Source organism: Hypanus sabinus, chromosome 31, assembly GCF_030144855.1.
Source record: "Hypanus sabinus isolate sHypSab1 chromosome 31, sHypSab1.hap1, whole genome shotgun sequence".
Lineage (NCBI taxonomy): Eukaryota > Metazoa > Chordata > Chondrichthyes > Myliobatiformes > Dasyatidae > Hypanus > Hypanus sabinus.
Genome location: NC_082736.1, coordinates 25,140,663 through 25,168,618, shown reverse-complemented (window position 1 = coordinate 25,168,618; position 27,956 = coordinate 25,140,663). Strand labels below are relative to the sequence as shown.

Sequence of the window (27,956 nt, the reverse complement as noted above, 5' to 3'; positions counted from 1 at the left end):
AATGGCCTCTCCAGCTTCCAGTAACAATTACTCCCCCTCCTCTCTTCTCCCATTCCCCATTCCTGCTCCCCTCTCCTCACCTGCCCATCACCTCCCTCAGATGCCCCCTCTCCTTCCCTCTCACCCATGGTCCACTCAGATTCTTCGGCCCTCTTTACCTTTCCCACCTATCACCTCCCAGCTTTGTAACTTCATCTCCCCTCCCCTCGCCTACCTGCTCTCACCCATCACCTGCCAGGTTGCACTCCTCCCCTCCCCACCTTACTCTTGCCCCCTTCCCGTTCAGCCCAAATCCCTGAGGCCTCTCCAGAGACGCTGCCTGATTCTTCCAGCATCTCGTGCGTGATTCGCTCCGGATTCCCGGCATCCGCAGGATCCCTTGCGTTTGTTCTAATTTCACCGAGTTAACCCTTGCTGATGGACGGAACGTCAAGAACCCGTCCTGACGATGGAGTTCAGTTTGAGTAAGGGTGAGGTGATGCAGTTTGGGAAGACAAACCGGGAAGGAATTTCACACCGGGAAGCAGGGCTCTGGAAGTGTTGTATAACAGGGAGATCTGGAGGTGCAAATACAAATTGGCCAAGTCATAGTTTGGTCTGTTGAACACAAATGCCATTAGTTTCAAGGTCATTAGGGAAAAGGACAGGTTGAGATTCTAAACCAGAGCAAGGCCAATTTCGATGGTATGGGAAAGGAGCTGGCAAGTGTGGATCAGGAGAGGTAGTCTTGGTGACGCAAGAGTAGAGTGCGGCAGCCAGAGCATGTATGAAGGTCTGTAAACCTCATCCGATGAACGGAGGTGGTTCGTACAAAGCCGGCAGCCCATAAACCGACCCCCAGGAAGCAGCTGGCCACCAAGGTGGCTGGGGAAAAGTGCTCCGCCCACCGGTGGGGTGAAGAAGCCTCATCGTCGTAGGCCGGGCGCAGTTGCTCCACGAAGTCCACTGAATTACTTATCTGTAAACTACCCTTCCAACATCCGGTCGGGGTAATTCTGCCCGGGACGTCAAAACTGACTTGAGGTTTCAAAGCGCGGCAGTTGGAGCTTTCCGGAATGCCAGTGAGGCCTGTTTGGTTGGCTTACTTGAGGACACCAGTTTGTGCGCCATCCATGCTGGAAGAGTAACGATCACACCCGAAGACATTCAGCCGGCCCGGTGAATCGTGTTTGAAATTATACAATGTGTGAAAAAACTTCTCTAGAATTTAAATGTATTTTGGAATCGGTATTTGAAAATGATAATTTCCAAAACATCTCTGGACTACAACCTTGACTTGTTGAGGCTAGGCCATGTTTCATATTTTTGTTATCATTGAAGTAGCAGATTATTTTCCATGACACTTGGCTCAGGTTTTCAAAATGAAATATTTTGTATCTTTTTTAAAAAAAAGGAGAGTTAGTCTTCTGGTGTACTTGGTAAGTGGGAGGTCTTCAAAAGTGAAACTTTGAGAGGACAGAGTTTGTACGTTCCCATCAGAATAAAAGGCAAGGATAAGGCACCACTGCTCAGTACAAGAGGACATGGCTTTAAGGTAAGGGGAGGGAAGTTCAAGGGGGATATTAGAGGAAGGTTTTTCACTCAGAGAGCGGTTGGTGCGTGGAATGCACTGCCTGAGTCAGTGGTGGAGGCAGACACACTAGTGAAGTTTAAGAGACTACTAGACAGGTATATGGAGGAATTTAAAGTGGGGGGTTATATGGGAGGCAGGGTTTGAGGGTCGGCACAACATTGTGGGCCGAAGGGCCTGTAATGTGCTGTACTATTCTATGTTCTATAACAGGTGTAGGGAACCTTGGTTTTTGAGAGATATTGAGGCCTCGGTTAAGGTGGTGTAACAGTTTCTCCCCCCAAGCTATCAGACTCCTCAATACCCAGAGCCTGGACTGACACCTTACTGCCCTATTGTCCTGTCTATTATTTATTGTAATGCCTGCACTGTTTTGTGCACTTTACACAGTCCTGGGTAGGTCTGTAGTCTAGGGTAGTTTTTCTCCGTGTTGTTTTTTTATTACGTAGTTCAGTCTAGTTTTTGTACTGTGTCAGGTAACACCATGGTCCTGAAAAACTTTGTCTCGTTTTTACTGTGTACTGTACCGGCAGTAACGGTTGAAATGACAATGAAAGTGACTTGACTTGAAGGGGAAGGAGTTGCACCTCAGAGGGCAAATGGGGTCCTTGAGGGGTATAATGCAAGCGAGCGGGGCTGGAAGAAGGAATGGGGTTGCTTTGGCAGACAAGCTGAAGGAGAAGCCCCAAGACCTTCTACAGATATGTTACAAGGAAAGGGACAAATGCAGTCCCCTGGCAGATCAGAGGGATAATCCACGTGTGGGGCCTAAAGGGACGGGGGAGATCTCAAGTGGATTATTTGCGTCTGCATTTACTTGGGAGACGGACACAGAGTCTGTAGAAGTGAGGCGAAGCAGCTTCGACTTCATGGACCCCGTACAGATTACAGAGGTGGAGACGTTTGCTGTCTTGAGGCAAATTAGGGTGGAGAGATTCCCGGGGCCTGACAAGGTGTTCCCTCCAACCCTTCCGGAGGCAAGTGCAGACGTTGCTGGGGCCCTGGCAGAGAGATTTAAATCATCCTTAGCGACAGGTGAGGATTGGAGGGGAGCCGATGTTGTTCCACTGTTTAAAAAAGGCTCCGAAAATAAACCAGGTGACTCCGACACCAGCAGTGGATAAGCTATGGTGAGGTATTCTAAGGGATCGGGGGTATGAGTATTTGGATGGATAGGGAATGGTTAGGGATAGATCGGCTTTGTGTGTGTTAGGTCACGTCTAGCCAATCTTTTTGTGGAGGTTACTAGGGAGGTTGATGAAGGCAAGATGGTGGATATTGTCTACCTGGACTTTAGCAAGACACTTGACCAGGACCTGCACGGGAGGCTGGTCAAGAAGGATCAGTCGCTTGGCGTTCGGGATGAGACATCGGCTCTGTGGGAGAAGCCGGAGAGTGGTAGCAGAGGGTTCCCTCTCTGACCGGAGGCCCGTGACTCGTGGAGTGCTGCAGGGATCGGCGCTGGGCCCGTTGTTGTTTGTCCTCTGTATCAGCGACCTGGATGATAATGTGGTCGACCGGATCAGAAGACTTGCAGATGACATCGAGGTTGGGGGTGTGGTGGACGGCGAGGGTGACTATCGTGGCTTGCGGTGGGGGGGGGGGGTGGATCCGGACCGGCTGGGGAAATGGGCTGAAAAATGGCAGGTGGAATTCAATGCAGACGAGCGTGAGGCGGTGAACGTTTGGAGGGCGGCCAGGGTGAGCGCTGGGACACTGAGGAGTGAGGTAGGACGGAGGGATCTGAGAATGCAGATCCCTCATCCCTCCAAAGTGGCATCAAGGTAGATAGGGTCATTAAGAAAGCACTGGCCTTCAGAAATCAAAAGTACTGAGCACAGGAGATGGGATGTTGTGTTGAAGTTGTACGAGACGTTGGTGAGGCCTAATTTGGAGTATCGTGTACAGTTTTGGTCACCTACCCACAGGCAGCTTGTCAAAGGCCTGGAAATCCAAAATAAACAACACCTCCTTTGTCGATCCCGCTTGTTATTTCCTCAAAGAATTCCAACAGGCCTGTAAGGCAGGATTTCCCCTGTAGGAAACCATGCTGGCTTCGGCCTACCTTAGGACATGCCTCCAGGTACCTCCGAAACCTCGTCCTTAATAACGGACTGCACCGTCCTTCCATTTCTGACTCCAGAATCTGGTCCCCCCTCGCCAGACCCCGGGGAGGATAGCCGGAGGGTCTTCCCTCCCCGTCTCCCTCACTCCCTCAGTCGTCATAGGAGACCGTCAAAGCCCAGAAACCCCGGGGGGGGGGGGGGCGGGGGAAGATCACCTGAACAAGACCAGAGGCCAGTTCAGAAAAAGGCAGTCACTTTATTAAACATTAAATTAAAAAGCGCAAAGAATAAAATAAACAATGCTTAAATAAGGCATGGGCAAGTCCCAGCAACTGACAGTGAACGCTGTACCCAGACGTCTATGCTATCAATAATGCTAACAGCTTAACTTGGTCCTGTAATGGTTAATATTGCGAACAGGACAGGCAGATCTGTCCCAGCTGGTTAATGCAGTTTAATATCCTCCGGGAGGAGTTAAGTGTTCGTGCAGGAGGCAGGCAGCTCCTTGGGATTAATGTCCTGGTTATCGGTGGGAGGCACGGGTTCTGTCGAAGACTGCTCCCCGGATCAGCCTCTCCGTGGTTCCCTCCCAGGGCCGCCCGGAGGCCGATCTGTGGCTGGTTAGGCGGAAGGAGAGATGCAGTCTCGTCTCCACCGGACGCGGCGAAAGGGGATCTCGTCGAGACACCGGCCCACAGCTCCAAGCTCGCTCGGGCACAAAGCCGGCGTCGCTCCGCAGAACAGGGCGGGGGTGGTAAGGGGAGGCGTAGACACAGTCGGAAGGCGGACAGGTTCCGCTGATGGGATGGCGAGTGGAGAAACGGGGCAGGAGGGGAAAGAGGAGAGAGCGAGGGAGAGGGATGTGAAGAGAGAGGGAGGGGGAAAAAGAAAGCGAGATGGAGAGAGTGAGAGAGGGGGTAGAGAAGGTGGGGGAGAGAAGGAGTGATAGAGAAGGGGGAGGAAGGGGGCCAAGGAGGGTGGAGGGGAGGGGAAATTGGGAAGGAGAGGAGAGGGGGAAGAGGAAAGGAGAGGGGGAGGATAAAGGATAGGAGAAAGGGAGAGAGGATAGGAGGGGGAGAGGGGAGAGGAGAGGAAGGGGAGGGGGAGTGGAGAGGGACGGGGAGAGGGAAGGGGAAGGAGGGGGAGAGTGGAGGGGAGAGGGAGAGGAGAGGAAGGGGAGAGAGAAGGGGAAGGAGGGGGAGAGGGGAAGGGAGAGGGAAGGGGAAGGAGGGAGAGAGTGGAGGGGAGAGGGAGAGGAGAGGAAGGGGTGGGGGGACTCGTTCAGCTAGTCGATCAGGATGTGAGGGGGTGGCAGGTCCCGCATTGCCCCACCCCCTCACCGGGGTGAGTCTCAGTCCACGAGTCCAGAACGCTCTGTGCTTCTCCGTCACATCACCGCCTCTGCTTCTCGCACCTGTACATGGAGAGCAAGATCCCAGTGACAGGAGTCTGCCCGTTAACCCCCACACCGCCACCCTGTTAGCACCCGCCCCATTAACCCCTTCCTGCAAGGGCCCCATCTTGTCCCTGCCCCACTAACTCTCCCTCTTAGCACATTAACCCTTCCTGCCCAATTAACCCCTTTTTATACCTTCAGCAGCCACCTCCTAACCCCTACCTAAATTATGCCCCATTAAACCCTGTTTAACCCTTCCATTACCCCTTTCTCACTCCATTAACCCTCTGCTGCCCATTAACCCCCCCCCCCCCGCATTAACTCCTCTTGCTCAATTAACCCTCTAATAATAGGCATCCGCTAGTCTCATGAGACCATGGATCTGCGCCTGGAGTTTCCAGGGCGCAGGCCTGGGCAGGGTTGTATGGGAGACCGGCAGTTGCCCAGGCTGCAGGCCTTCCCCTCTCCACGCCACTGATGTTGCCCAAGGGAAGGGCACTAGGACCCAAGCAGCTTGGCACCGATGTCATCGCAGAGCAACGTGTGGTTAAGTGCCTTGCTCAAGGACACGACGCACTGCCTCAGCTGAGGCTCGAACCAGTGACCTTCAGATCACTAGACTGACACCTTATCTACTAGGCCACGCGCCAGCACATTAACCCTCTGCTGCCCTGTTAAACCTCCCATTAACCCCTCTTGCTCAATTAACCTCTTCCTGTCCCATTACCCCATCTCCTGCCCCATTAACCCATTCCTGTCCTATTAACACACTCCTATGTTAACCCTCTCCTGCTTTGCAAACGTTTCCATTAACCCCTCCCTGCTCCATCAATCCACATCTGTTAACCCTTTCCTTCAGCGTGTTTCCCCCCCCCCCACACATTCTCCCAAGTTCCTTCAGGTTGTCATAGCCGGGGGTGGTAATGGGGACAAACTCCCACTGCCTATTAAACGCTCCCAATGGCGTGCGCCTCAAACCCTCTGACAACCAAGCCCAGCTCCAGGCCTTCACGTGTGGTTTCGTCGCTAGGCCCGGTGGAACTGTGCCTACTGACAGGAGAAGGGGCAAAGGTGGGTTACTGGCTCCTTAAAACCAGTCGCTTTGGGCAGATGGGGCTCGTCAGCCGTGGTCGGCGGCTCATCCGGGAGAAGGAAAACTCCGATCTCAAACCCCCGCTGCCTTGCGGCTGTACCCGCTCGCGGGGGAGGCTCCGGGAGTGAACCCCGAGGGAAAAGTCCAGAGCTGGAGCCCCTGAGGCGGTCCTACGTTCTGTTGGACGCCGACTGGCAACTCCCGGAGCCAAACTGTATCGGTGTCTGCCGTTCCTTTGGGTTATCGGATGTGTGGAGAGGGGGGAGCTCACTCTCCGTATCGTCCCGCCCGGGCTTGCAACATCCCTGGTCGACCCCGACCGATGCACGCCCCCTGAACCCTCTTGCCACCCCTGCCCTGCCCCATTAGCCCCCCCACCTGCACGTGTGCTCGTTCAGCTCCTGCCCGCGGTCCCGGCACTTGCGGTGGGAGAGCCAGCATCTACACTCGCAGGTCAGCGGGTTCTGCTCAAAGTAGTGTCGCCTCTTCGTAGAACAGGGTCTGCAAGGTGTCCTGTGGGGGGGGGGGGAGAGAGGGCAGTCAGTGGGGGGGAGGGAACACGGCCTACCGTCATGTCGCGTGTGGTCGAGTGGTGGATTCATCAACTGGCCGTGGTCCTTTCCCCTTCACCCTGCAGAGACGGGAATCCCTCAAACACCCCCCCCCATGAATTCCCGCCACTGTGAGGGGGGAATCACTCCCCAACATTGTCAGAGGGGAGGCTCCCTCACCCCTCACTAAGCAGGGGGAATCTCCCTCCCCTGCCACTCACACTCTGCGAGGGGCATCCCTCGCCTCCCTCACACCACTCCCCTGCCCCCACTCTTCCACTCGGGGAGGGGTAGATCCCTCACTGTCACTGACAGAGCTCCCTCGTCCCCACACCCTCTACACTGGGAGGAAGCTCCCTCAGTCCATGAATCCAACAGCCGACGCCACTGGAGGTGCAGAGTACAGCCAGCAAGCCGCAGGCCCGGCACTAGGACCCTGGGGAGGGTAGGTGGGGGGGGTCAGCCACCGCCATGCAGACACCAGCTTGGCACCCAGAGCTCGTCCCAGGACAGCAGGGGTGGGGGGCCACAGTCACGGGGCAGAGGTAGCGGGAGAGAGAGTGGGGAGGGGGGAAAGGAGGGGAGAGGGAGCTTGTGGGGATGGAGGGGTGAGTGGTTGGTTGGAGGAAGTAGAGGGAGAGGGAGAAGGGGAGAAGGGGAGGGGAGAGGGAGAAGAGGAGGGGGACAGAGAAGGGGAGGGGAGAGGGAGAAGGGGAAGGGAGAGGGAGAAGGGGAGGGGAGAGGGAGAAGGGGAGGGGAGAAGAGGGGGCGGAGAAAAGGGGGAGGGAGAAAGAGGGGAGGGGAGAGGGAGAAGAGGAGGGGAGAAGGGGAGGGGAGAAGAGGAGGAGAAGGAAAAGGGGAGAGGAGAGGGAGAAGGGGAGGGGAGAAGAGGGGGAGGGAGAAGGGGAGGGGAGAGGGAGAAGAGGAGGGGGAGAAGGGGAGGTGAGAAGAGGGGGAGGGAGAAGGGGAGGGGAGAAGAGGAGAAGTGGAGGGGAGAGGGAGGAGGGGAGAAAGTGTGGAGAAGGGGAGGGGAGAAGGGGAGGAGAAGGAAAAGGGGAGAGGAGAGGGAGAAGGGGAGGGGAGGGGGAGGGAGAAGGGGAGGGGAGGGAGAAGAGGAGAGGAGAAGGGGAGGTGAGAAGAGGGGGAGGGGAGAAGGGGAGGGGAGAAGGGGAGGGAGGAGAAGGAAAAGGGGAGAGGAGAGGGAGGGGAGGTGAGAAGAGGGGGAGGGAGAAGGGGAGAAAGTGTGGAGAAGGGGAGGGGAGAGGGAGAAGAGGAGGGGGAGAAGGGGAGGGGAGAAGGGGAGGGGGAGAAGGGGCGGAGAGAAGAGGAGGGAGGAGAAGGAGAAGGGGAGGAGAGGGAGAAGTGGAGGGGAGAGGGAGAAGGGGAGGGGAGAAGAGGGGGAGGGAGAAGGGGAGAAAGGGACAGGGACTAGGTTGGGGGAAGGAAGGGAAGGGGACGCCAAGGGAGGTTGGAGGGAGATGCCATGCAGTCCCCTGCTGTCTCCACACACACACACACACACATACGGGAGCGCCGGTGCCATTTTCCAGGGTTTTTTCCGATGTCCTCTGCCCGTCTTTCGTCCGGAATGTTCTACTCTGCAAGAGAAATGTTACAACTCCAACACTCGGGCGGGACAGGGACCGGGAACGGGGAGGGGCGGAGCCGGTGTCTCCCTGGCTTCCCTACCCACCCCCCCCCCCCCCCCCCCCCCCCAGGGAAGGTCCCACAGCCCCCTCCCACCAAGGCCCTTCCAGTGTGATAACAACCTACCCTAGAGAACAGAGAACAACCGATGCCGTTACGCAGAAGCCATTGTCCTGCTGATTAACCTGATTCTGATTAACTGCTAGCAAACAGAACGATCGGGGTTCAATTCCCACTGCTGGCCACAACTCACCGATCTTTATTTTAGGTAATTCTTTATAATAGTTGACTTGTTCATTACTAACTTATTTCTGGTAATATTTTGTGTTGTGTGGGTGCACCATGGCCCGGAGGAATGTGGTTTCCTATTCAACCTCTTTCTGTAATTTAGGTCCTCAAGTCCCGTGGGCTTTTCTCTCTGTGCTCTTCTAATGTTACTGACAACTTTCCTGCAGGCCGGCGACCAGCGCTGCAGACAACACTTCAGATTAGGCCTCGCAATTTCGCCGTAGCATCGCAACTCTCGTCCTCGGTACACCGATTTACGAAGGCTGCTGACCCAGGAGCCCTCTGTTCTGGGCCGAACGCAGGCAAAAAGCTCGGCTAGGTAGGCCACCACGCAGACTCACCACGCTGGAGACCCAGAGCAACGCACACACAATGCTGGAGGATCTCAGCAGGCCGGGCAGCATCAGTGGAGACAGTCGACGTCTCAGGCCAAGACCCTCCATCGGGACCGGAGGGGAAGGGAGGGAGAAGCCAGCGGCTCCAGAATGTGTCTGAGTTTAAGTAAGTGGGCTGCCAGGGATTGGATGGGCTGAAGAGCCTGCCCCTCCCTTCTGCTTAAATCTAGTGGCCATTTTATTAGATAGATAGATAGATAGATAGTTTATTCATCCCCAAGGGGAAATTCAACATTTTTCCAGTGTCCCATACACTTATTGTAGCAAAACTAATTACATACAGTATTTAACTCAATATAAATATGATATGCATCTAAAATCACCCTCCCAAAAAGCATTAATAAATAGCTTTTAAAAAGTTCTTAAATAGTTTACTAAAGTGCATTGAGTGGTAACTTAAGCTCAGTCCTAACCCCGGCACTTTAACATGTCTTGCCCCTGGTGGTTGAATTGTAGAGCCGAATGGCGTTGGGGAGTAATGATCTCTTCATCCTGTCTGAGGAGCATTGCATTGACTGCAACCTGCCGCTGAAGCTGCTTCTCTGTCTCTGGATGGTGCTGTGCAGAGGATGTTCAGGGTTTTCCATGATTGACCGTAGCCTACTCAGCGCCCTCCGCTCTGCCACCGATGTCATACTCTCCAGTTCTGTGCCCATGACAGAGCCCGCCTTCCTTATGATGCACCATCAATAACTCACACTGAGACGTAGGCGAGATATCGGCTTTTATTGACTGGAAGAAGGAACCAGGAGTGAGTGTCTATCATACAAGGTCCTGGAGACTGAGGCCGATCTTCAGGCCGCAGGTCTCCTTTATACAGGGGCCTGTGGGAGGAGCCACAGGAGCAGTCAGCAGGGGCGTGTCCCGACAGGCACATAGTTCACCACACCTTACCAGCTTAGTAAGACGTGAGGCGTCCCTCTTCTTAATGCTGCCCTCCCCAGCAGGCGCTTCACCGTACGTCCAGTACTTCAATAAAGTAGCCACTGGGTTCGTTGTCTCCCACTGCTGTAGCCCTATGAATTCCGATGTGCTGTGCGTTCACCGCTGATATTTGAGTTGCTGTCGCCTTCCTGTCAGTCTGGCCGTTCTCCTCTGACCTCTCTCACTAACAGGGCACTTTCACCCACAGACCTGCAAAATGGCTGCACTTCCCGCACCATTTTCCGTAAGCTCCAGGGGCCCGCCGTGCGTGAAAATCCCAGGGGATCGGCAGGTACTCGAACCACCCCATCTGGCTCTGGCGGCCAGTCCGTGGTGAAAGTCACAAGAGCCACACTGCCCCCCCCCCCCCCACACTGGTGTTTGGCCTGAGCAACAACTGATCCTCCTGGCCGTGCCCGCGTGCTTCGAGTTTCCTGCCGCGTGATTGGCTGATTTAGATATTTGCATTAGCGAGCGGCTGTAGCCAATAAACCGGCCACTGAGCGCGTAACGTGACATCTCTGCTTGGAAAAAAAGGTAGAAGCTCTGAGCTTAGAGAAACCGAGGGCTGTGGGTAACTCCAGGTAATTTCTGTGGTAAGCATGTGTTCAGCACAGCTTTGTGGGCCGAAGGGCCTGTATAGTGCTGTAGTTTTTTCTACTTTATTGTGGAATCTGACGGCCGCGCCTTCGCCCCAAGTAACTGATACGAAAAGGGGGAAGAGACCCCCAGCACCGATCTCCGTCACTGCTGTTACCCCCCTGCCCAACCCAGACACCCTCGCCGTTGGTGGGCCCGGAGGGTTCTGTTGGGCGACAAATCGTCCCGCCTACATCGGGAGCGCCTCGCACAGCCCGAGCTTTACTGTCCGCAATAAATCCCTCGCTGGCGCTTGCTAAGGCGGCGTCCATCACTAAGGACCCCCACCACCCAGGTCCCGCCTCGTTCTCACTGCTACCATCAGGGAGGAGGGACAGGAGCCTGTAGGCACACACTCAGCGACTCGGGGGCAGATTCTTCCCCTCCGCCGTCCGAATGGACCTCACTACTTTTTAACCTCTGTTTCTCCACGACTTATGTAATTAAACCTGCTTCTCATTCTGACGTGCACTCTGAAGATCTAGGTTTGGGACATCTACCCCCCCCACCCCACATTCAAACATCTCCAATAAGTTGGACCGAACTGGGGACATAATTTTAAGATGACTGGGGAAAATATGAGGGGGTGGTGCTCTCTGGACGTAGGTCCCTTACTGGGAAAGGGGCATGGAGCACCCTTCGAGGTAGTGGGGGGGGGCAGATACAGCAGGAGCATTTAAGAAACGCTTGGAAGGTAGAAAAATGGGCTGAAGGGCCTGTACTGTCCTACAGACGAACTGGGAGGGGTATGCGCTGGGAATATTGTGTTCAGCTCCAGTTGCCCCGTGGAGGATTTAGAGAGGGTACTGCCTGGATTAACGAGGGTGGATAGAGCGAACGAGGGCTTTCTCCCCCTTGGAGTGAGGGACGAGGGGCGACTGGAGGTTCACAAAATGAGAAGTGGGACAGATCGAGCAGACGGCCAGGGACATCCCCCCCCCACCCCCGGTGTTGAAGTGCCTAATACGAGGTGGGCTAACTTTAGGTGATGGGGGGGGGGTGGGGAATGACCAGAGGAAAGTTCTTTAATGTGGTGGTAGAAGGAGATACATTAGGGGATTAGGGGCATTTAGGAAACTCTTAGGCACATCGATGATAGAAAAATGGAGGGCTATGTGGGAGGGAAGGGTTAGAATATCTTGGAGTCAGCGCAACATTGTGGGCCAAAGGGCCTGTACTATGTTGTAAAGATCTAGAATATGACTTCTCTTCCACTAAGCCAGGGTCCCACTCCCCGTCACTGACCGGGTCACCCCTGGGTTAGAGAGAGGGAGAATCGGCCAGGGGTCCCGCTCCCCGTCACTGACCGGTCACCCTGGGTTAGAGAGAGGGGTAATTAGCCAGGGGTCCTGCTCCCCGTCACTGACCGGTCACCCCTGGGTTAGAGAGAGGGAGAATCAGCCAGGGTCCCGCTCCCCCGTCACTGACCGGTCACCCCTGGGTTAGAGAGAGGGAGAATCAGCCAGGGGTCCCGCTCCCTGTCACTGACCGTTCACCCCTGGGTTAGAGAGAGGGGGAATTAGCCACGGTTCCTGCTCCCCGTCACTGACTGGTCCACCCCAGGGTTCGAGTAGAACAAGGAAATGTGAAAGAGAAAGGGGAAGGACGGAGATTGGGAATGAGGAAGGGGAGGGACAGCTTGGCTCACCCTGGGTACACCGCCCCGCCGTCTGCTGGCGTGCGTGGAACAGGATTGAGGGGAATGGCGCTGACCCTCCGCAGCCCTGCCTCTCTCGCTGGCCCGGCTGCAAGGCAGCTTTCCTGTCAGGGGACCTCTGTGGGAAGATAAAAACACGGGAGACAGAGAGAGAGAGAGGGGAATAGAGAGATAGAAAGTGGGATAGGGTGGAGATAGAGAGAGGGTTACGAGAGTGGGGTAGGGGAGAGGGGTGGGGGAGAAGGGGATGAAGGGGAAGAGGGTACAGAGGGTGGAGGTGGAGAGGGGGAAAGGGGTGGTGCGAGGAAGTCCAGGGGGCATGAGGGGGGTTGGAGGTGAGGGGAGTAGAGCGGAGAGTGGAGTGGGGAGTGGGTAGGAGAGTGGGGAGGGAGGGGGAGAGTGGAGGAGAGTGGGGGTGGTGGCAGTGGAGGGGGAGAGTGGGAGTTGGTGAGGGGAGTAGAGGGGAGAGTAGGAGGGAGAGTGGACAGAGAGGATTTGGAGGTGAGGGGGAGAGTGGGAGGGGAGGGGGGAGAGTGGGGGAGAGTGGAGAGAGTGGGAGAGGGAGAGAGGAGAGAGTAGGAGGGGAGAGGGGAGAGTGGGAGAGAGGGGGAGAGGGGAGGGGGAGAGGGCGGAGAGGGGGAGGGGAGGGAGAGAGGGGAGAGTGGGGGAGAGTGGAGAGAGTGGGAGGGAGAGAGGGGGAGAGGGGAGAGAGTAGGAGGGGAGAGAGGGGAGAGTGGGGAGAGGGGAGAGTGGGAGAGTGGGGAGAGAGGGGAGGGGGAGAGGAAGAGAGAGAGGGAGGGGAGAGAGTGGGAGAGGGGGGAGTAGGAGAGGGGAGAGTGGGGAGAGTGGGGGAGTGGAGAGGGGAGAGAGTGGAGAGGGGGAGAGGGGGGAGAGAGGGGGAGAGGGGGAGAGAGGGGGAGAGGGGGGAGAGAGTGGGAGAGGGGGGAGAGAGTGGGAGAGGGGGAGAGAGGGGGAGAGGGGGAGAGAGTGGTAGAGGGGGAGAGTGGGGGAGAGTGGGGGAGTGGAGAGGGGGAGAGAGGGGGAGAGGGGAGAGAGTGGGAGAGGGGGAGAGTGGGGAGAGTGGGGGAGTGGAGAGGGGAGAGAGTGGAGAGAGGGAGAGGGGGGAGAGAGGGGGAGAGGGCGGAGAGTGGGGGAGGGGGGGGGAGAGAGAGAAAATCAGAGACAGCCATCTATGCCAGCGGACATGCAGAGGGAGGGGTCACCCAGTTTCCGTAACCCCTGGGGAATCAGCTGGAAGGGCCTGGGGAGTCAGTGGGAGAAAGGGAACAGGGAGAATCTTCAGCCCTTCACCTCTTCCACCAATCGCCTCCCAGCTTCTTACTTCGTCCGCCATCTCCACCCAATCGCCTTCTCCCTCGCCTGGTCTCACCTATCACCCGTCAGCTTGCAGTCCCCCCACCTTCTCACTCTGGCTTCACCCCCGCCCCCCCTTTCCTTTCCAGTCCTGCAGAAGGGTCTCGGCCTGAGACGTTTATCCCTCCTCCATAGACGCTGCCCGACCTGCGTGCGTGTGTATGTGTCTGCTGCTCCAGCACCGCGCAGAGCTGCTTGGATTTGTGTCGTGTACTTGAATAACTTCTCTGAAAACCGCCTCAAAGTTTCCGGAAAGATTCCACTGAGGCATGTGCTCTCGTTGGAATCAGCTGTCGTTTTAACACTTCTTTTAAGATATTAATTGAATTAATGCAAGACTAAAATCATAGTTTTTCTTAACTGACATAATTCGTATTTTTAACAATTTTTATCTTTGCTGCTCATGTATTTTTCACATTTGCCTCCACCTACTGGCGGGAGGAAGTATAGCAGTTACCTTGACACTTTCTGATTGGCTCCGTATTAGCACGTGACACGTGTGTTTTGTTTTAATTATGTAGCCTCTCGCTTGGTTTATCTTCAGCTAAGGAATTTCTGTTATCTCTGCTTCTCCGCTCCTCACTTCGTTTCAAATGCTCTGTTTAATCTTCACAATGAACAACCGTGAAGAGGCAAACGTTTTCTCGCTCACTCCCGGGCTCCTAGAAGAACCCAGGGATCGAAAATAGCCGAATCCCGACGCTCTGGGAACTCGATTATCCCCTCGCAGAGCTCCAGTTTCCTCCCAATTCAGACCTGGTTTCACTTCTGACTGATTCCAGTTTAGACTAAACTTCGTTGACTCGAAACGGTCTCTCTCCCCACAGATGCCGCCTGACCTGCTGGGAGTTCCTGGGGTCCTCTGGGTTTGTTTTCTTTAAAGGTAGAGTTATTGAGTTACACAGCCCAGGAAGGTGTCCTTCAAACCTGCCCAAGTTATACGCAACCTGAGCTAGTCTGGGGGATACGGGGCCGCCTAAGCTTCTCCAATCCATGAACCTGTCCAAGTGTCCTTTGTACCTGCCTCCCCGGCAGCTCGTTCCACATGCCCACCGAGGAGGCTGGGGGGGGGGGGGGGCAGGGAAGGAGTACAAGCTGGCGGGAGATAGGGGAGACCAGGTGAGGGGGAAGGCGTAAGAAGCTGGGAGGTGATTGGTGGAAAGGGGTGAAGGGCTGAAGAAGGCGGCGTCTGATAGGGACAGAGAGAAGCTCTCTCCTTTTGGCTCTTTCCCACCTCACCTCCTCTCTAGGACCCCCCCCCCCTGCAACCCGCCCTGGGGAAGAGACCCCGGGGTAGCTAGTCGCCTTATCAGTGCATCTTGTGGTTTTGTGAAAAAGCTCCGTGAGGCCGCCCAGCACTTGTACCGGAACAGTGAACAGCCGAGTATAGGCCCTTCAGCCCACAATGCTGTGCTGACCCTTGAACCCCTCCCTCCCACAAAACACTCCCTTTTTCTTTCATCCTGGTGCCCATCTGCGGGCCTCTTAAATATGCATCAGCGTCTTCCACACAGTCACCGCTCTCTGTGTAAAGACCTACCTCTGACATCCCCCCCACCCATACTTCCCTCCAATCATCTGAAAGATATGCACCCTGGGAAAAAAAGTCCCAGGTCTATGTCCCCTCACCCTTACCGAGTCACCTCCCATCCTCCTTCACCTCCAAAGGGAAAAGTCCTAGCTCGTTTGACCCCACTCTCTAACCCTGGAAAATCTCCTCTACATCCTCTCACACATCCTTCCTCGAATGAGGTGATTGGAACCGAACACTGTGCTCCAAGCATAGCCTGACCAGAGTATTGAGGAAATAACGTCACTCACCTCCATCACGGAGCCCAAGGTCTTGCTTTCAAAGGCCTTGACAGGCCCAGCCAGAGTCCTGACCTTAATCCGACTGAACATTCCGGGTCAGACCTAAAGATTTCTGTCTACCGCCCCCCAAACAAACCTGGCACGGTCTGAGCAATTTTGCAAGGAGGAATGGGCAAATTTTGCTCCATCATGTTGAGCAAAGCTAATAGAGACTTATCCAAAAAGGGAGTGTGTGATGGGACGGTGTGGAGGGAGATTCACTCTGTGTCTGACCCAGGGAGTGTGTGATGGGACGGTGTGGAGGGAGATTCAGTCTGTGTCTGACCCCGGGAGTGTGTGATGGGACAGTGTGGAGAGAGATTCACTCTGTGTCTGACTCCGGGAGTGTGTGATGGGACGGTGTGGAGAGAGCTTCACTCTGTGTCTGACCCCGGGAGTGTGTGATGGGACGGTGTGGAGGGAGATTCAGTCTGTGTCTGACCCCGGGAGTGTGTGATGGAACAGTGTGGAGAGAGATTCACTCTGTGTCTGACCCCGGGAGTGTGTGATGGGATGGTGTGGAGAGAGATTCACTCTGTGTCTGACCCCGGGGGTGTGTGATGGGACGGTGTGGAGAGAGATTCACTCTGTGTCTGACCCCGGGGGTGTGTGATGGGACGTTGTGGAGAGAGATTCAGTCTGTGTCTGACCCAGGGAGTGTGTGATGGGACGGTGTGGAGGGAGCTTCACTCTGTGTCTGACCCAGGGAGTGTGTGATGGGACGGTGTGGAGGGAGATTCAGTCTGTGTCTGACCCCGGGAGTGTGTGATGGGACAGTGTGGAGAGAGATTCACTCTGTGTCTGACCCTGGGAGTGTGTGATGGGATGGTGTGGAGAGAGATTCACTCTGTGTCTGACCCCGGGGGTGTGAGATGGGACGGTGTGGAGAGAGATTCACTCTGTGTCTGACCCCGGGGGTGTGTGATGGGACGTTGTGGAGAGAGATTCAGTCTGTGTCTGACCCAGGGAGTGTGTGATGGGACGGTGTGGAGGGAGCTTCACTCTGTGTCTGACCCTGGGAGTGTGTGATGGGACGGTGTGGAGAGAGATTCACTCTGTGTCTGACCCCGGGAGTGTGTGATGGGACGGTGTGGAGGGAGCTTCACTCTGTGTCTGACCCTGGGAGTGTGTGATGGGACGGTGTGGAGGGAGCTTCACTCTGTGTCTGACCCTGGGAGTGTGTGATGGGACGGTGTGGAGAGAGATTCACTCTGTGTCTGACCCCGGGAGTGTGTGATGGGACGGTGTGGAGGGAGCTTCACTCTGTGTCTGACCCCGGGAGTGTGTGATGGGACGGTGTGGAGGGAGCTTCACTCTGTGTCTGACCCCGGGAGTGTGTGATGGGACGGTGTGGAGAGAGATTCACTCTGTGTCTGACCCCGGGAGTGTGTGATGGGACGATGTGGAGGGAGCTTCACTCTGTGTCTGATGCCGGGAGTGTGTGATGGGACGGTGTGGAGGGAGCTTCACTCTGTGTCTGATGCCGGGAGTGTGTGATGGGACGGTGTGGAGGGAGCTTCACTCTGTGTCTGACCCCGGGAGTGTGTGATGGGACGGTGTGGAGGGAGCTTCACTCTGTGTCTGACCCCGGGAGTGTGTGATGGGACGGTGTGGAGAGAGATTCACTCTGTGTCTGACCCCGGGAGTGTGTGATGGGACGGTGTGGAGAGAGATTCACTCTGTGTCTGACCCCGGGAGTGTGTGATGGGACGGTGTGGAGGGAGCTTCACTCTGTGTCTGACGCCGGGAGTGTGTGATGGGACGGTGTGGAGGGAGCTTCACTCTGTGTCTGACCCCGGGAGTGTGTGATGGGCAATGCAGAACTTCACTCAGAGACTTGAGCTTCCTGTGGGATTTGCTGTGGACAAGTTCACAGGTGCACTGCAGACGTCACAATACGCTATTTGCCAGCCGAGGAAGGGCTGGAAACCCGTTTCTCTGCAGCCTATAACTACCCACAGAAAACTGATGAACTCACCTCGTGAGGATGCGTTTTATATCTTTCTTTGGTCTGAAACAGAAGAAAGTGAGGAGTCAGAGCAGGCCTGGAGAATGTCGACACCCCCACCCTTGCACCCTCCAGCCACCCCTCAACACCGTTCTGACCCTGACACACCCACCTTTTGTAATCACCCGTGTCAGATAAGGGCATAGAGTTCTTACTTTTCCTGCAATTTTCGTTTAGTTTAATTTTTCTATGCTTACTTATGATTTTTTAAAAGATAATCATTTGTTTACATGTAAACTTTCAGCCTATTTAATTAAAAAATTGAGACACAATGCGGAATAGACCATATGGGCCCTTTGAGCACTGCTGGTCAGTCACCCCCCCTCCCCGATTTAATCCCAGCCTAATCATGGGAGAATTTACAATGACCAATTAAAGAGACAGAGGGGGGGTGAAGAAAGAGGGAGAGAAAGAGGGGAGAGAGAGAGGGGGAGAGAGAGAGGGAGAGGGGGAGAGGGAGAGGGAGAGAGGGAGAGAGGAGAGAGAGGGAGAGAGGGGGAGAGAGAGAGGGAGAGAGAGAGGGAGAGAGAGAGGGAGAGAGAGAGGGAGAGAGAGAGGGAGAGAGGGGGAGAGAGGGAGAGGGAGAGAGAGGGAGAGGGAGAGGGAGGGAGAGGGGGAGAGAGAGGGTCAGGGGAGAGAGAGAGAGGGAGAGAGAGGGGGAGAGAGAGGGGAGAGAGAGGGGGAGAGAGAGAGGGGGAGAGAGAGAGAGGGAGAGAGGGGCGAGGGGGAGAGAGAGAGAGGGAGGGAGGGAGAGAGGGAGAGAGAGGGAGAGAGAGGGGGAGAGAGGGGGAGAGAGAGGAGAGAGGGTAAGAGAGGGAGAGGGAGAGGAGAGAGGGGGAGAGAGAGAGGGGAGAGAGAGGGGGAGAGAGAGGGAGGGGGTGAGAGAGGAGAGAGAGAGCGGAGAGAGAGAGGAGAGAGAGAGGAGAGAGAGGGAGAGAGATAGGGAGGGATGGGGAGAGAGAGAGAGGGAGAGTGAGAGAGAGGGGGGAGAGAGAGGAGAGAGAGAGCGGAGAGAGAGAGAGGAGAGAGAGGAGAGAGATAGGGAGGGTGGGAGAGAGAGAGAGAGGGAGAGAGAGAGAGGGGGAGTGAGAGAGAGAGAGAGAGAGGGGGAGTGAGAGAGAGAGAGAGGGGAGAGGGAGAGAGAGAGAGAGTGAGAGAGGGAGAGAAGGAGAGGGGGAGAGAGAGGAGAGAGAGAGCAGAGAGAGAGAGAGGAGAGAGAGAGGAGAGAGATAGGGAGGGAGTGGGAGAGAGAGAGAGAGAGGGAGAGAGAGAGAGAGGGGGAGTGAGGGAGAGAGAGAGAGAGGGGAGAGGGAGAGAGAGAGAGAGGGGGAGAGAGGGAGATGGAGTTAGTTCCCGGGTGTCAATTTCTCTGGGGATCTCGCCTGGTCCCAACATATCGATGCAGCTACAAAGAAGGCAGGGCAGTGGCTATATAACATTCGGAGTTTGGGGAGATTTGGTTTGTCACCTGAAACACTCGCAAATTTCTACAGATGTGCCGTGGACAGCATTCTGACTGGCTGCATCGCCGTCTGGTACGGGGCTACTGCACAGGATCGAAGTGAGCTGCAGAGAGTTGTAAACTCAGACAGCTCCATCATGGACACTGGCCTCCGTTGTGTCCAGGATATGCCTCAGAAAGGCAGCGTCCATCATTAAGGACCCCCACAACCCTGGACATGCCCTCTTCTCATTGCTACCATCAGGGAGGAGGTACAGGAGCCTGAAGACACACACTCAACGATTCAGGAACAGCTTCTTCCCCTCTGCCATCAGGGAGGAGGTACAGGAGCCTGAAGACACACACTCAACGATTCAGGAACAGCTTCTTCCCCTCTGCCATCAGGGAGGAGGTACAGGAGCCTGAAGACACACACTCAGCGATTCAGGAACAGCATCTTCCACTCCGCCATCAGGGAGGAGGTACAGGAGCCTGAAGGCACACACTCAATGATTCAGGAACAGCTTCTTCCACTCTGCCATCAAGGAGGAGGTACAGGAGCCTGAAGACACACACTCAGCGATTCAGGAACAGCTTCTTCCCCTCTGCCATCAGGGAGGAGGTACAGGAGCCTGAAGACACACACTCAGCGATTCAGGAACAGCTTCTTCCCCTCTGCCATCAGGGAGGAGGTACAGGAGCCTGAAGACACACACTCAGCGATTCAGGAACAGCTTCTTCCCCTCTGCCATCAGGGGGGAGGTACAGGAGCCTGAAGACACACACTCAATGATTCAGGAACAGCTTCTTCCCCTCCGCCATCCGATTGCTAAACGGTCGTTGAACCCGTGAACACTACCTCGCTACTTGTTTTCTTTCTATTTTTCTGCACTACTTATTTACTTTTAACTGTTTACATATTTACTGTAATTCACAATGATCCTCTATTGCTATTTATTGCGTTGTAGTGCTGCCGCAAAGACAACATATCGGTTGCCATGGATACGTTGGGCCTGTGGCTGGGCTGCGTTGCTTTCAGGGTTGAGAGGGGTAGAGGGAACACGGAGCTGAGGAAAGGGAGCTGGAGGTGTTTGTGGACAGTGCGGAGGGCTGTCGGAGGTAACAGCGGGATGCAAAACTGGGCTGAGAAGTGGCAGATGGAGTTCAACCCAGATAAGTGTGAGGTGGTTCATTTTGGTCGTTCAAACATGATGGCAGAATATAGTATTAATGGTAAGACTCCTGGCAGTGTGGAGGATCAGAGGGATCTTGGGATCCGAGTCCACAGGACACTGAAAGTTGCTACACAGGTTGCCCCTGCGGTTAAGAAGGCGTACGGTGCATGGGCCTTCATCAACTGTGGGATTGAGTTTAAGAGCCGAGAGGTAATGTTTCAGCTATATAGGACCCTGATCAGACCCCACTTGGATTACTGTGCTCAGTTCTGGTCACCTCACTACAGGAAGGATAAGGAAACCATAGAAAGGGTGCAGAGGAGATTTACGAGGATGTTGCCTGGACTGGGGAGCATGCCTTATGAGAATACGTTGAGTGAACTTGGCCTTTTCTCCCTGGAGCGATGGAGGATGAGAGGTGACCTGATGGAGGTGTACAATGATGAGAGGCATTGATCGTGTGGATAGTCAGAGGCTTTTCCCAGGGCTGAAATGGTTAGAACAAGAGGACACAGGTTTAAGGTGCTGGGGAGTAGGTACAGAGGAGATGTCAGGGATAAGTTTTTCACTCAGAGAGTGGTGAGTGTGTGGAATGGGCTGCCAGCAATGGTGGTGGAGGCGGATACGATAGGGTCTTTTAAGAGACTCCTGGACAGGTACATGGAGCTTAGAAAAATAGAGGGCTATGGGTAACCCTGGGTAATTTCTAAGGTAAGGCACAACTTTGTGGGCTGAAGGGCCTGTATTGTGCTGTAGGTTTTCTATGTTTCTACATGTTTTTGTGGATGTTTGTGCAGAAAAAGCATTTCAAGATGTACGTTGTGTACATTTCTCTGGTTAAATTGTACCTTTGCAAGGTTGCCAGAGAGCTGCCCACTTCAGGGGTATTTGGGTCTGGGCTTTCAGGATTTGCCCAGAGCTGAGGCTTGGGAGACTGCCTCCCCCCCCCCCCCACCTCCCTCTCCACAGACTGTCCCGGGAGCTGGGCCCCCCCCGCTCGGATCGGGGGGGGGGGGTCCTGGTTTTGCCACGCCGGTCACTGGCTCTTACCTACAATCACAGCGTCTGTGATGGACGAAGGACATCTCCACCAGCTGGCTCGTCTGGTGCTTCACCTTCAAGATCTGCGAGGGGAGAGAACGGAGAGCATTTCCAGGCGTCTGGGGGCCAGGCGAGGGGAGAGAACCGACACGGACCGCAGCGGCTGAGGCAGGAGCGGTACACAACCTCACCCCTACACAGACACCCACGTGCGTACCTGTAGACACGCAAGTATTTGTCCACACAACAACACGCACAGGTTCGAGGAGCGGTGCCTCAGAAAGCGTCCATCATTAAGGACCCCCACCACCCAGGACATGCCCTCTTCTCATTGCTACCATCAGGGAGGAGGTACAGAAGCCTGAAGACACACGCTCAATGATTCAGGAACAGCTTCTTCCCCTCTGCCATCAGGGAGGAGGTACAGGATCCTGAAGACACACACTCAGTGATTCAGGAACAGCTTCTTCCCCTCTGCCATCAGGGGGGAGGTACAGGAGCCTGAAGACACACACTCAGTGATTCAGGAACAGCTTCTTCCCCTCTGCCATCAGGGAGGAGGTACAGGAGCCTGAAGACACACACTCAGTGATTCAGGAACAGCTTCTTCCCCTCTGCCATCAGGGGGGAGGTACAGGAGCCTGAAGACACACACTCAACGATTCAGGAACAGCTTCTTCCCCTCTGCCATCAGGGATTGAGGTACAGGAGCCTGAAGACACACACTCAGTGATTCAGGAACAGCTTCTTCCCCTCTGCCATCAGGGAGGAGGTACAGGATCCTGAAGACACACACTCAGTGATTCAGGAACAGCTTCTTCCCCTCTGCCATCAGGGGGGAGGTACAGGAGCCTGAAGACACACACTCAGTGATTCAGGAACAGCTTCTTCCCCTCTGCCATCAGGGAGGAGGTACAGGAGCCTGAAGACACACACTCAACGATTCAGGAACAGCTTCTTCCCCTCTGCCATCAGGGAGGGGGTACAGGAGCCTGAAGACACACACTCAACGATTCAGGAACAGCTTCTTCCCCTCTGCCATCAGGGATTGAGGTACAGGAGCCTGAAGACACACACTCAGTGATTCAGGAACAGCTTCTTCCCCTCTGCCATCAGGGAGGAGGTACAGGAGCCTGAAGACACACACTCAACGATTCAGGAACAGCTTCTTCCCCTCTGCCATCAGGGAGGGGGTACAGGAGCCTGAAGACACACACTCAACGATTCAGGAACAGCTTCTTCCCCTCCGCCATCAGGGAGGAGGTACAGGAGCCTGAAGACACACACTCAACGATTCAGGAACAGCTTCTTCCCCTCTGCCATCAGGGAGGAGGTACAGGAGCCTGAAGACACACACTCAACGATTCAGGAACAGCTTCTTCCCCTCTGCCGTCAGGGAGGAGGTACAGGAGCCTGAAGACACACACTCAGTGATTCAGGAACAGCTTCTTCCCCTCTGCCTTCAGGGAGGAGGTACAGGAGCCTGAAGACACAGTCAACGATTCAGGAACAGCTTCTCCCCCTCTGCCGTCCGATTTCTGAATGGACACTGAACCCATGAACACTACCTCACTACTTTTTAAATTTCTATTTTTGCACTACTTATTTAACTGTAATCTTTACTGTGGGTATTCCATTCAGCAGCTCTGTAAGAACTACCCGGGCTATTGTCGAAGATGAGGGACAGGTGTCGTCCAGTAAGGTTGCTGGAGCTGAGGGGAGGGACATGAGGGTTGGGCGCGGGGCGTTTGTTGGAGATGAAGAGAGAAGACGCTGGGGAGAACCGGTCGCAGGATTCAACCCGGTGGGAGACCCGTTTGTTCGAGACGTTTGGGAAGGCGGTGTGAGCTTTCACGCGGACCGAGGGCCCAGCGCGCGAGCGACAGAGACGCTCACGATGAGCTCTGACTCCTGCACGTCTCACTGTTCGATTAAAGCGGACCCTGTTCTTTTCATTCTTCTTCACTCACCATTTAGGTAAGATTCATAAATACGGTTCCTTTAATCGTGGGCAGTGTCCTGTCTGTGGTTTATCAGCTCTGAGCTGTAACAGCCACACGGCATCCACACAAACAGGGGTTTGAGGTGGGAGGGCCGTCTGAAATTCATCGGCTTGGCGGGACGGGAGTGGGTGTTCCCTAGACTTACGCAGTGGAGGAAACCAGCGGGATTTCGTAATGTACACACTGACTGTAATTCACAGCTTTGTCTCTCCATTATCGCGGAACGCACTGCTGTCGCAAAGTCAACAGATTTCACAACAGCAACACACACGAAATGCTGCAGGCACTCAGCAGTCCTGCCAAAGGGTCTCAGCCCGAAACGTCGACTGTTCACCCTTTCCCATAGACGGTGCCTGGCCTGCTGAGTTCCTCCAGCGTTTTGTGTGCATCGTTTGGATTTCCATTGTCTGCAGATTTCCACTCGTTTGAAATTTCGCGGTATACGCCGGTGACGTTAGACCTGGTTCCGATTCTCCTTTCAAAAATCATTCATTCTGTGCGACCGGCCGGCAGCTCTGGCAGCTGGCTCAGTGGTTAAGCTCCAGGACCAGCAGCCGGTTCGAATCCCACCACCGCCGAGTCATCGAATAAATGGCATCAGAGACCGGGAAACTGCGGGCTCATCGCAAAAGAAAGCTGAACTTGGTTGGATGGGGGCGGGGTGGGGAAAAGGGTGGGAGGGGGTAGTTAACCATCTGGAGCCGGGCTGTCGTTGTTTGTGGGGGAAGGGAGAGGGACGGAATGAGCGACAGGTACGGGGAGAGGGACGGAGCTGGGTTACCTGCATGAGGACGGTGTCAGTGTTCGTCGGGACACACTGGAGCTGCTCGTCGTTACAGCATCCGGAGCAGCGGGTGAGAAGGACACAGGAGGGCACGAAGATGTACTCCACCTCGTTGGGGTACTCGCTGTTGATGGCCACCAGCGTCTCGCGGGTCTGGCACACCGACCGCCAGTACACGTCCATCCACATCATGGCTGCCGGGACAGACGGGGCGGCCGTCAGAGTTCGCACACCCGCCCCGAAACCACCCACAACACCCACCTCCTCGCTCCCTCCTCCAGCCTTCGTCCCTCAGTGACGCAGTGGGTAGAGTCGCTGTTCGGGTTAAATCCTGAACTCCAGCTGTTCACGTGTTTATGTGTGACCGTGTGGGTTTCTAACAACATCAGACGGACCTTCTGTGTCTGACCCCGGGAGTGTGTGATGGGACGGTGTGGAGGGAGTTTCACTCTGTGTCTGACCCCGGGAGTGTGTGATGGGACGGTGTGGAGGGAGCTTCACTCTGTGTCTGACCCCGGGAGTGGGTGATGGGACAGTGTGGAGGGAGATTCACTCTGTGTCTGACCCCGGGAGTGGGTGATGGGACGGTGTGGAGGGAGCTTCACTCTGTGTCTGACCCCGGGAGTGAGTGATGGGACGGTGTGGAGGGAGCTTCACTCTATGTCTGACCCCGGGAGTGTGTGATGGGACGGTGTGGAGGGAGATTCACTCTGTGTCTGACCCGGGAGTGTGTGACGGGACGGTGTGGAGGGAGATTCACTCTGTGTCTGACCCCGGGAGTGTGTGATGGGACGGTGTGGAGGGAGCTTCACTCTGTGTCTGACCCCGGGAGTGTGTGATGGGACGGTGTGGAGGGAGCTCCACTCCGTGTCTGACCCCGGAAGTGTGTGATGGGACTGTGTGGAGGGAGCTTCACTCTGTGTCTGACCCCGGGAGTGTGTGATGGGACGGTGTGGAGGGAGCTTCACTCTGTGTCTGACCCCGGGAGTGTGTGATGGGACGGTGTGGAGGGAGCTTCACTCTGTGTCTGACCCCGGGAGTTTGTGATGGGATGGTGTGGAGGGAGATTCACTCTGTGTCTGACCCTGGGAGTGTGTGATGGGATGGTGTGGAGGGAGCTTCACTCTGTGTCTGACCCCGGGAGTGTGTGATGGGACGGTGTGGAGGGAGCTTCACTCTGTGTCTGACCCCGGGAGTGTGTGATGGGACGGTGTGGAGGGAGCTTCACTCTGTGTCTGACCCCGGGAGTGTGTGATGGGACTGTGTGGAGGGAGCTTCACTCTGTGTCTGACCCCGGGAGTGTGTGATGGGACGGTGTGGAGGGAGCTTCACTCTGTGTCTGACCCCGGGAGTGTGTGATGGGACGGTGTGGAGGGAGCTTCACTCTGTGTCTGACCCCGGGAGTGTGTAATGGGACGGTGTGGAGGGAGTTTCACTCTGTGTCTGACCCTGGGAGTGTGTGATGGGACGGTGTGGAGGGAGCTTCACTCTGTGTCTGACCCCAGGAGTGTGTGATGGGACGGTGTGGAGGGAGATTCAGTCTGTGTCTGACCCCGGGAGTGTGTGATGGGACGATGTGGAGGGAGATTCACTCTGTGTCTGACCCCAGGAGTGTGTGATGGGACGGTGTGGAGGGAGATTCACTCCGTGTCTGACCCCGGGAGTGTGTGATGGGACGGTGTAGAGGGAGCTTCACTCTGTGTCTGACCCTGGGAGTGTGTGATGGGACGGTGTAGAGGGAGTTTCACTCTGTGTCTGACCCCGGGAGTGTGTGATGGGACGGTGTGGAGGGAGATTCACTCTGTGTCTGACCCCGGGAGTGTGTGATGGGACGGTGTGGAGGGAGCTTCACTCTGTGTCTGACCCCGTGAGTGTGTGATGGGACGGTGTGGAGGGAGATTCACTCTGTGTCTGACCCCGGGAGTGTGTGATGGGACGGTGTGGAGGGAGCTTCACTCTGTGTCTGACCCCGGGAGTGTGTGATGGGACGGTGTGGAGGGAGCTTCACCCTGTGTCTGACCCCGGGAGTGTGTGATGGGACTGTGTGGAGGGAGATTCACTCTGTGTCTGACCCCAGGAGTGTGTGATGGGACGGTGTGGAGGGAGTTTCACTCTGTGTCTGACCCCGGGAGTGTGTGATGGGACGGTGTGGAGGGAGCTTCACTCTGTGTCTGACCCCGGGAGTGTGTGATGGGACGGTGTGGAGGGAGCTTCACTCTGTGTCTGACCCCGGGAGTGTGTGATGGGACGGTGTGGAGGGAGCTTCACTCTGTGTCTGACCCCGGGAGTGTGTGATGGGACGGTGTGGAGCGAACCCTCTGTCCCGGTGCTTTGCTGTGAGTGGCAACTCGAAGATCCGGATTCAGCGCCCTACCTTGGCTTGCCTGCTGCCGAGCTTCTCGAGGAATCAGTGAGGGCTGGAACGAAAGGGAACAGGTTAGCAGACTGCCCTCCCCCTGCATCACACAGTTCCAGACCTGCCCCCACCTCAGTCCGCGACAGGCTGCAGATGCCGAACGGCCTCCGGTGAAAATTCCCGACACGGCGGAGAACACCTAACGGCCCCGCGGGAGGCCATTCGGGCCCCCCCGCTCGCGCTGCTCCTGCCCCTCGCCCCACACACGGAGTCACAACTCACAGAGGCCGATTCCACACGTCGGCGGGACTTGGGAGGAAACGGCGGCATCGCAGAGCGCATGGCGAGAGAGGTCAGAGGGCAGCGGCCGGGGGTTTAACCCTGAAGCGGACGTGCTACAGCAGCCGAGGACCAGGAACATTTACCCAGTGGCCAGTTTAGTATTTATAGAAGGAGCCTAGTACCGTGGCCACTCAGCGTGTGTGTATGTATATTAGATAGATCAAGGTTTGGTGAATTGTTCGTTCACAGATGCTCTTCCGCACACCACTGTGAGGTTATTTGCGTTACTGTCGCCTTCCCGTCAGCTCGAACCGGTCCGGCCGTTCCCTTCCAACCTCCCTCATTAACGGGGTCTCTTCACCCACAGAACTGCCCATCAGTGGATTTTTTCCCCCCATTTTTCGCACCAATCCCAGCAGCTTCTGAGATCCTCAAGCCACCCCATCTGGCGCCAGCAATCATTCCACGGTCAAAGCCACATTTACCCCCCCCCCCATTCCGATGTTTGGTCTGAGCAACAGCTGAGCCTCTTGGCCGCGTCGGTGTGCTTTTACGCACCGAGTTGCTGCCGCACGATTGGCTGATTAGATATTTGCGTTAACGAGCGGGTGTACCTAATAAAGTGGCCACTGAGTGTATGTTTCATTTAAGGTTTTATATAAAATTAAGTAGCGCAGAAGGAGAGCCAGAAAACAGTGAGATGGTGGGCTCGATGTCCGTGTAGGAATCGGATGGCAGAGGGGAAGAAGCTGTTCCTGAATCGCTGAGTGTGTGTCTTCAGGCTCCTGTACCTCCTCCCTGATGGCAGAGGGGATGAAGCTGTTCCTGAATCGTTGAGTGTGTGTCTTCAGGCTCCTGTACCTCCTCCCTGATGGCAGAGGGGAAGAAGCTGTTCCTGAATCGTTGAGTGTGTGTCTTCAGGCTCCTGTACCCCCTCCCTGATCGCAGAGGGGAAGAAGCTGTTCCTGAATCGCTGAGTGTGTGTCTTCAGGCTCCTGTACCTCCTCCCTGATCGCAGAGGGGAAGAAGCTATTCCTGAATCGCTGAGTGTGTGTCTTCAGGCTCCTGTACCTCCTCCCTAATGGCAGAGGGGAAGAAGTTGTTCCTGAATCGTTGAGTGTGTGCCTTCAGGCTCCTGTACCTCCTCCCTGATGGCGGAGGGGAAGAAGCTGTTCCTGAATCGTTGAGTGCATGCCTTCAGGCTCCTGTACCTCCTCCCTGATGGCAGAGGGGAAGAAGCTGTTCCTGAATCGCTGAGTGTGTGTCTTCAGGCTCCTGTACCTCCTCCCTGATCGCAGAGGGGATGAAGCTGTTCCTGAATCGTTGAGTGTGTGTCTTCAGGCTCCTGTACCTCCTCCCTGATGGCAGAGGGGAAGAAGCTGTTCCTGAATCGTTGAGTGTGTGTCTTCAGGCTC

At 55.6% G+C, this 27,956-nt stretch overlaps 1 protein-coding gene across 5 annotated transcripts in view; it reads right to left on the bottom strand.

Annotated features, from left to right (window-relative positions):
• Positions 1-3,872: 3,872 nt before the first annotated feature.
• Positions 3,873-27,956, bottom strand: part of vegfba (vascular endothelial growth factor Ba) — a 47,820-nt gene continuing 23,736 nt past the window's right edge. For 2 of the 5 annotated variants that reach the window (XR_009508815.1, XR_009508816.1), the window contains exons 2-9: positions 26,278-26,320; positions 23,901-24,097; positions 21,126-21,199; positions 17,430-17,462; positions 12,218-12,344; positions 8,203-8,274; positions 6,504-6,638; positions 3,873-5,050 (exon numbers count right to left, since the gene is read on the bottom strand). Coding sequence is in view for 2 of the 5 variants with exons in the window: in XM_059955206.1 (XP_059811189.1) it covers positions 5,029-5,050; positions 6,504-6,638; positions 8,203-8,274; positions 17,430-17,462; positions 21,126-21,199; positions 23,901-24,097; positions 26,278-26,320 (576 nt within the window). In the remaining 3 variants the exon portion in view is untranslated. The remainder of the gene's footprint in view (positions 5,051-6,503; positions 6,639-8,202; positions 8,275-12,217; positions 12,345-17,429; positions 17,463-21,125; positions 21,200-23,900; positions 24,098-26,277; positions 26,321-27,956) is intronic. The other 3 variants (XR_009508817.1, XM_059955206.1, XM_059955207.1) reach the window with 3 other exon arrangements.